The sequence below is a fragment of the Ruditapes philippinarum genome, unplaced genomic scaffold (assembly GCF_026571515.1).
Source record: "Ruditapes philippinarum isolate M1 unplaced genomic scaffold, ASM2657151v2 ctg75_1_1_1_1, whole genome shotgun sequence".
Classification (NCBI taxonomy): Eukaryota; Metazoa; Mollusca; class Bivalvia; order Venerida; family Veneridae; genus Ruditapes; species Ruditapes philippinarum.
Window position 1 is genome coordinate 146,436 of NW_026859947.1, and position 9,112 is coordinate 155,547.

General features: G+C 31.4%; 1 protein-coding gene across 4 annotated transcripts in view; it reads left to right on the forward strand.

Annotated features, from left to right (window-relative positions):
* Positions 1 to 8,902, forward strand: part of LOC132758371 (repetitive organellar protein-like) — a 29,153-nt gene extending 20,251 nt beyond the window's left edge. For all 4 annotated transcript variants that reach the window (XM_060749995.1, XM_060749994.1, XM_060749992.1 and 1 more), the window contains 4 exons: positions 1,177 to 4,842; positions 5,336 to 5,401; positions 5,814 to 5,897; positions 6,504 to 8,902. In XM_060749995.1, coding sequence (XP_060605978.1) covers positions 1,177 to 4,842; positions 5,336 to 5,401; positions 5,814 to 5,897; positions 6,504 to 6,550 — 3,863 coding nt within the window. In that variant the 3' untranslated portion in view covers positions 6,551 to 8,902. The remainder of the gene's footprint in view (positions 1 to 1,176; positions 4,843 to 5,335; positions 5,402 to 5,813; positions 5,898 to 6,503) is intronic.
* The last annotated feature ends 210 nt before the right edge of the window (positions 8,903 to 9,112 follow it).

Consider the following 9,112-nt stretch of genomic DNA (forward strand, 5'->3'; position numbering starts at 1 on the left):
TCTCATTGGCAAGTCCAGATAATACTTTTTAACACTTAGTTATGGCCTCTGTTATTGCCCTGAATTTTTATCATGTACAAAGAATATTACTGTTTTCTTTATGATAAATAAATAAAGAAAGCATTATGTCTCCAGTTGTTGTGCTAGTAATATCCAGTACTTGGCGGGGGATATAAATTCAACAAATTTGCTTGTATCGTATAATAAATTTAATAATGCACTTGACAGCCTTATCTGTTTGATAGGCGAATAGTGTGAAGCATGTTAGAATTTTTTTGTTCAGGGTAAAACTCAAACAGTATTAAAATCATCTTGAGACTTTATAGATGAAAGAATATCTCATTGAGAAGTTGTGCAGTGCTGAAAAAACATTGTTTGCATAATTTTAGAGTTATTGTATTTTGTAATTTTTTTATGTTCTGATTATTTTTCAAGTCACAACACAAAAGTATAGGAGATATGAACTTCAGAGATCACATAATTGAATGATGCAGTGCTTAAGAACCATAACTCTTTTTCCATATTTTTTTAGTTAATTTTATAATCTGCAGCATAACTGAAGAGTATATGTGGAATCAACTTAAAACTTCATTATATCTATATTATATCTATAGAGAGATCTTATGGAAATTAAAAATGTATAAGAACCATAACTCTCTTTTGCCCTTTTTAATTTTTCATTCTTAACTTAGTTTTATTGCCTGGAGCATAACTAAAAAGTACTGACATTATAATTTAAAACTTCTTAGCTTGGTAGATTTCATTTAGGAGAAGAGCAATGAGTTATTACCCTTTGTAACTCTTCATACTTTTGCCTTACTAAAGCTTACATGTATCTTTTAGTCAGTTATTATAATGTAAACAATATCATCATTAACTGTCATAATATCCTTATGACAGTTTAGCTCATTCAGGATAGTAGCAGTTTTAGTTTAAATAATATTATTACCCTCTTTAAAAGTAAGACACCCTTAATAAAGTGTCCTCATTATCAGCATTACATTTAATAGTATGAATAAAGGTCTGTTTATAGCATTTAACTAGAACTGGAATTGTTATAAAAAAATCAAAGTTATAGATGTATCAAGAGCAAGCAGTTAAACATTAATGAATACAGTTAAACACTCATAAATTGTATTTGATCTGAGTGCATGAGCAGAATTGTTCTTTTTACAGGAACCACAAACAGACCAAGTTTTGGCGTGTATATCCCACTTGGAAAACCCACAGAGAAACGCAAGCTTACTCCACCAGCTAAACAAGTGTCAGCTCCACAAGTGCCTGATTTTGATAACACAAAGGTAAAAGACCAGACAGAACCTATCAAAGAAGTAGAGACTGCTTTACAAACAGAAGTGAATGATGAAGATATTGGTTCTAGAGAGCCTGAAAAGAATGTAAAATCAGGTGAAGCAGCTGACACAGGACCTAAGAGAAATCTTTTTGGGAAGAACAAAAGGAGAATTTCTCACTTCAATGATAAAGATGCCAAGTCTGTAAAAACAAGTGATGAGAATCGAACAAACCTGTTCAGTACATGCCTAACAAAGAGTCCACTGGAAACTAATAATGATTATAAAACAAAACTGACTAATCCATTGATGAAAGAGAGCCCCGCAAAAAGACCCAAAATAAGTCATGAGAATAAAAAGAAACTGCTCAGATCATTTATAAGAGAGAGTCCAGTGAAAAGGCAAAAACACCCATTTAAGCAATTTCCAATTAACAAATATTCCAACCGCAGTCCAGTGTCTAAACAGATAAAAAATATAAATGTGCAGGAGGAATCTTCTAGGATTAATGAGAATTCAAATGAAACTTCCAACAGTAGGACAAAACCCTCAGAATCTCCAGCTGTGCTGTCTCCAATAGATAATATTTTTGAGAAAATGGAAGAAAATACTTTTGACAGAAATGTAGGTAAGAAGGTAAATGATGGTAAAAACAGACCTGTGGTGAAAAGGGTACATGAGGATTCTACAATTCATACAATTGGAAAAAAGAGAAAAAAAGATGATACCATATCTGAGAAGTCTACAAAAGGTAGTAATTTAGTTGGTTCAGAAGAAACTTATGACCAAAACTTTCCAAACAGTATTAAAGCGGATGATCAAAGTGATAGAAAAGTTGCAGAGAATAACCTACAGCACCAAAAATCAAATTCAAAGTCTAAATCAAATAAAAGAAAAGTTGAAGGTGATTTACTTGACAATAGATCAACACCTAAAGCTAGTAAAAGTGCACACAAAGTATATGATGAAATGAACTTCTCATCTTCAGATGCTTCCAAACGTGAAAAAAGTGCAGATGTAAAGGCAGACAAAACTAAAGATATTAGTACTGGTTGTGATGAGGAGGTGAATAAATTAAAAAATGATAAATCTGAGAAACATGATAAAAGTGAAGCAAAAATAATTAGTTCTGAAATGTTGTTTGAATCTGTTAAAGAAGTTTTAAAGGAAAAAGAAACAAAAGGTTGCTCAGAAATTGTTATGCAAGAACATAGCAGTAATCTTAATTTGTTGAGTAATAGTAAGTCATCAGAAGTTGAAAACTTGACTGAAAAACAGGGTGTTCTTAATTTGTCTGAAAAACAGAATGAAACAGAAGTTACTTGTGAAGAAAAAGTTCCTAAAGTTCAAAATATAGTTAGTGCTAAAGTTAAAAGACTTTTTAAAGACAAACATAGAAAAAATATTCTTTCAAATGAAAAAGCAAAGGAAGTGGAAAAAACAGCAAAATTAGAAAACATACAAACAAATGAAATCAAAAATAATGATACACAGAGATTAAACGATAAATTGGCTGAATCTCCTGTTAGAAACACATCTGTAGAAGCTAGCTCTGGAAATTTGAAACACTCATTTGGGGATAATTGTACATCTAAAGAAAGTGAAACACTGGTGCCAAATGTTAAAGATGCTGATTGTGACGTAATAGGAAGTGTTGTAAAACATTTGGAAAATAGTGCTGAAGAAAATAAGAAAATAGGAATTAAGACAATTGGAGAAAATAAAAGTAAGAATAGTGCAAATGAATTGACGGACAATAGACAAAACATTTTTAAAGCATATAGTTTTGATGCAGTAAATGATAAAATGAAAAATTCTGAAAATCTTTGTGAAAAAGTGGATAATGAGATGGAACAAAATAATGATGATGGAAATTATTTATTAAGGGAACTTGAAGAGGACACTACTTACCAAGACAGTGATTCTGACATGGATGATATTGAACCTATACAATTGATGGGTTTTGCGTTTATGAATGATGTTTCTGCTGAAGAGAAAAATGAAAGTATAATATCTGACTCTGAAATAAATATGAAATGTAGTGAAACCTGTCCTAAAACTAAGTACAGTGATGATTCTGTTATAATCCACAATTGTGTCAAATATGATAGTAAAATTGTAATTGGAAATGGAAATGTATTAGATGGTGATGATAAGAGTGTTGTTAACAAAGGTAATCATTTAGAAAATGCTTCAGATAGATGTTATATTACAGAACGTGTTGTTGGAGACTCTATTACTAATACTAAGACAATAAATGAAGATGAATTGACTAAAGGTAATGAAAATGAACTTACTGATTTTAATAGAAGTGATGTAAATGAAAGCACTAGAAGATCAAATTTACCAAATAGACTTGCGAAAAATGCAGTTCGTAAGAGATTCACATCTCAGCTTAATATTTTGGGAAAGAAAATAGAAGAAGAAACGGACACTGAACTTAATGAAATAAATAGAAGTGAAGAAGAAATGAGAGACATTCCACACAGCAAATATCAAAAGACAGAAAATACTGGAGAAATACTTAGTGATGACAATGATGATGCAGATTTGATTTCAAGTGGCTCTGAATTAACCCCATCTAAACAAACAAAAACTACTGAATGGTTAAAGAAAGCCAAAACAAATGTTAAGGTTCCTACAAACTTAATGTCACAAAATGCTTTCCAACATGAGTTAGAGTTCAGAAATGACAGTTCTAATGCTGAGTCTAAAGTTACAAAACTTTCAATACAAATTGCAACAACTTGCACTACAGATACCAAAAGTTGTGAGGAAAATCTTAATATGCAAAGGACTCCAACACAGTTCTTTCAGCCTTGGAATGATGCACAGACTACCAAGTCCCAAGTTATTAATCATAATTCAGTAGAGCATTCCCAGGAGCCATGTTCATTTACAAAGCAAAGGGTACATCAGTCTCAACAAATCCAACCATGCAATTATGAGACTCAAAAGGATCAACACTCAAACCGGTTGTTACAAAATTCTGGGCTTCAACAATTTAAGACTGTCATTCATCAAAGGAACACAATTTCAGGGCAGGAAGGTTATGTTGCTTCATCCATACAAAATGTTTCAAATACACCAATGCTCAATGCATTGACTGCAAAACTTGTGAATGAAAAGTATCCAGCAGAAATAAATGATGGGCACACCAGTGTGAGAAATCAAAGTAATCTACCCGTTATCAGCAATGGCCAGACAAGTGTCCCCGTAAACATGTCCCAGTCGGTAAACATATCCCAGGCGAAAGAAATTTCTCAGACGGTACAGAAAGCTCCTTGTCAGTTAGAAAGTAATAAAGAATGGGGAAAAAATGTGAATTCTCCTACAGTGCATGGAGAGATTGAAATGTCAGTTGTGCAGGAACCAGTCAAGTCAGATTTTAACTTAAAGCAGCATGCTTTAAAGGAAGAGTCCAATTCAGCCAGTGAAGCTTTTTCAAGGCAAACATTGAAGACAGCAGTGCATGAAGCATCAACAGAGCTACGGAAGCTTGCCCTTTATAAAGAACTTTGTGCTTTGGACAACATAAAAACTGGTGATGGTAAGTTTAGTCATTTATATGGCAATTATTTTGTAAAATATAGCAATATTATTATATATACTTGTCATTTTTTTTAGTATTCTTCCAGACAATATCTGGCCTCAAGGTTATAAAACTTCTGTCTTAAATCACAGGAAGGAGTTTTATTGGTCAATATACATTTTGGGTTGGTTTCTGACCAATCAAATACCTGAGATTCAAGTTTGAGCTTAGAAAAAATCTTTGTAACCTTTAAACCTGGTGTTTGTTGATTTCATGATAAGTTTCATGATTAGTTTAAGCCTAATTGAAAAGACTTTTAAGCTTTGTGTAGTTCAAAGCAGAAATAACAGGTGAAATGAGGGCTTGAAATATGTGTAACGTAGATTTTAAATTCTTTAAATGAGTCTTGAAGTTTTATAGATTTTGATAATGCATTTGAATGTGTTTTCTTGGTTTTTACATTACATAGATTTTAATACAAATTAAAATACATGCATATGTTTGTTTGCAGTTGGATTGGATATAATGCTTTTGGCAGAGAAAAGTTACCTGAGAGGAATGATGATGATAAACAAAGGTATTTTTATATAGTCATTAAGCATATATTTTATTTCAAGAAAAAGTGATAAAAGTTTGCCATGATATTAAATACAGTTATATCAAATTACTTAATAAATACACTAATTCCAGAGAATTGTTTTATATAAGAATTTTTCAGATTGATATATAGATACGGGGAATTTCCAGATAATGTATAAAGACATTTTTAAAAGATAATTAAAAAATACGTTTTTTCCAAATTGAAAAATAATAAATGTACAGTTTTTCCTGTTTGATTTTAAAAATTTTTTAAATTATACCAATTAATTTTAAAATCCCAGATTTACTTAAATATGATAATAAAAGGGTATTATACAAAATTGAAATTCCAATTTAAAAATATATCACTACTGTAATACAAGATTAATGCATTTGTTATGATATTTCAGATATTTTAAATAGTGCAGAAGCATTGAGCAAAAAGTCAGGGCCACAACAAACTTCCAATCAAAAAGAACAACAAAGCATAGAAGGTTGGTTAAACAAATGTGTTGTTTGAAAAAGGCTACAAATATTGCCATGTCAAGTCAAGTTTGTAATTTGATTGTGTTAAAAAATAATATTGAAGAACTTCTTTAATAATAAGAATAACTATTCATTTTGTTCACAGTAAATACCTTCTTTTGTAATGCATTTTGCCAGAACAACAATATTATCTATATACCAAACATTAGGTTGATGTTATTTGAGTAAATTAGAAAAAAAACCCTAAAAAAACAACTTAATTTAAGCAAAGTAATAAATTTTCATTTTTTGTGAGGGGTGGCCATCCATCAGTATTTTATATACAGCTGGAGGTCAGTACAATATAGACAAGATAGTTAATTGTGATACTAAGACTGTGTTCATCTGCTATTTATCCTATACCACTCCAAATAACTGAAATGGACTTGTCCATATTTCAATCTGGACAAAACCATTCACCCATTTCAGGGAAAAAATTTAAATTTCAGATGTGCCTGCTAATCTAAATCTGCACGTGTCACATGGGAAGAATTGGTTGCTACCAGCAGGCTAAAGATTAATACACCAACTATGCTCTGACTATTTGTGATTTCTTTTTAAATTGCTCATTTCAGAAAGAGCCCATTACTTAGGACAGTTGAAACAGAAGAAGAATGAATAAACTGATGGACTTTGTATGGATGAAAATTGAGTTATGCGCCCCTACATAACAAGCTTATAGATAATTTAAATGTGATAATGTTTGTATTAGACAGAGGAAGAATAAAGAATAATGATCAAGATGTGTATGCAGCATAGATAGAAACTCAGGGATATTGTGAGAATATGAAAATTACGGTGACAATTCTTTTTTAAAGATCTCTTAAAACAACAGTTTGTTGTTGTTTTATTACAATTTTAACCAATCAAATGATTACCTCAGACAGTTTGTTTAATACAATATTGCACTAACTGCAAAAAAAAACGAGTGTTATATCACAGTGTTGCAGTAGTTGCAGGTAATGATTATGTGATATAGTGTTGATATAGGGATAGTAACCCAGTATAGTGAGTGTTAAACTAGTCACAGTTAATTGAAACCTAATGTAGTATTGAACTACACACAAGAAATAGTTACCATATTGTGTTCCTCTTGTAGCAAGAAACCACTACCTGATAATAGTGTTGAATTGAACAGTCAGTGAATTTTTATAAAGTGTTGAAGAAGTCACAGTGAATTGTTCCCTTATATTATATAGTGTTGACCTTGAGACAGCGAAACTTTACCTAATACAGTGTTGAACTGGATACAGTGATGGTTTACCTTATGTTGTATCGAAGTGGATACAATGATGGTTGTTGAGAACTGAATACAAACAGTTGTTCCACCTTAAGTGTAACTGAATTAGAGTCACAGGATTGCATGATGTCATTAAAAAACAACATCAGTCACCTCATACACTTTTGCACTGGTAAAAAAACTAGTTACCTCATGGTGTTGCACAGGTCACAAAAGACAAATTACCTTATAATCTTGCACTGGTGGCAGAAATAGTTAGCATGGAGTGATGTGCTGTTTACAAGATTGCACTTTTCTCAGGGAACATTACTTCATACAGCATTCCACATTATAAAAACTGAATATCATGAAAACATGGCACATCTTAACATAGAAAAGGCTTGGACTGAAAGTTAGATATTGTTTCTCCACATTTTGTTGACTTAGTATGGTGTTTTCCCTTAGTTTGGTGTTTTCCTTGAGCTTTTTTTCTTGAGATTTGTAAGCTTTGGTGACAAAACTCAGTTTATTGTTGGTGTTTTTCCTTGAGATTTATTCTTGAGATTTGTAAGCTTTGGTGACAAAACTCAGTTTATTGTTATATTTTTTGGTTGTTTTGATTTTTGAAAAGCAACAAGGAAAGCTTGCTGAAAATCTTGGCGTGCCAGAACATGAAACGCTGAATTAGAACAATATTTTTATTAAAAACATGTGTTTTTGAAAATAGAGAAACAAATATTTAGGTAGATTAACTGTTCCTGTCACCAGTCCTGTGCATCATGCTCAGTTATTAATCGTCAATATACCTCGGCAACTATCAAAACCATTATGGTCAAAACATAATAGTCAAGGTTTCTGATACTTCCCCTGTTGTTTTAATCACAATTTTTTAAAACTCAACTGTACATATTGCTGTTTAATCTATTTGTCATGTGTTCATCGATATCTTGAACCTTCAGTATTCTGCCGTCCATTTTACTTGTGAAACCACCATGTATGTGGTCATTGGTTTCTTCAATACTCAACAGTCCATATTGCTGGTATTACCCCCCTTACCCCCTGAGTATGTGTTCATTGGTTTCTTCAATACTCAACAGTCCATATTGCTGGTATTACCCCCCTCAATGTGTTAATTGGATTTTTAATACTCAAAAATTTATAGTGCTGGTATTACCACCTCTTGTGTGTTTATTTTTTATGATGATGAAATGTGCCTTAAATGTTACATTTGTTGCTTTTACTGTTATAATAGTTTAGTTTGTAACATATTTGTTATTGTTATAAGGTTAAGAATTGTTTCTTGTAAATACCGTAAATACTATGTTCATACCTTATGTACTATGTAACTATTTCTCAAAATAAATACACTTAACAGGTGAACTTAACAGTACATGAAAGGAATATATATTATTTTGTACTTCTAGGTCGTATTTGTCATGCTGGAACTATAAGTGATAAGTCTTTTCAACCAGTATAGAGCCAGGCCAGCCTGCACTTTTGTACAATCTGACCAGGCTCTATACTGTTGGTAACTTATTATTTGTACTTTGATATTGAAATCCAACAAGAGCTGTGCCAATCCATCATGAAAAATAAACAGTAAACATATATTGTATGTCGATTAACATATTTAAAATGTTTTAATGGAAAAATATTTTAATTTTAAAATTGACACTTATTATGTAATGTTATAAACCATATATAAGAACATGTCATGTAGTTAAACTGAACTTTAACATTAAACTGTTGATGTTATGTTGAGTTTGTTATTTATGTTGCTGTGTGATTGAATAGGAATAAATTTACTTGGTTTCCAACTCGTCTCATATGGATCTAAAACGTGGAAAACATATGATTATGAATCATAAGAAAGAAGTAACTAGTTGTTATCATTAAAAACAAATGCCTCAATTCTTAAATGTATTATTTTATTGGTAACCAATAAAACATATTTGATGTGGTCGG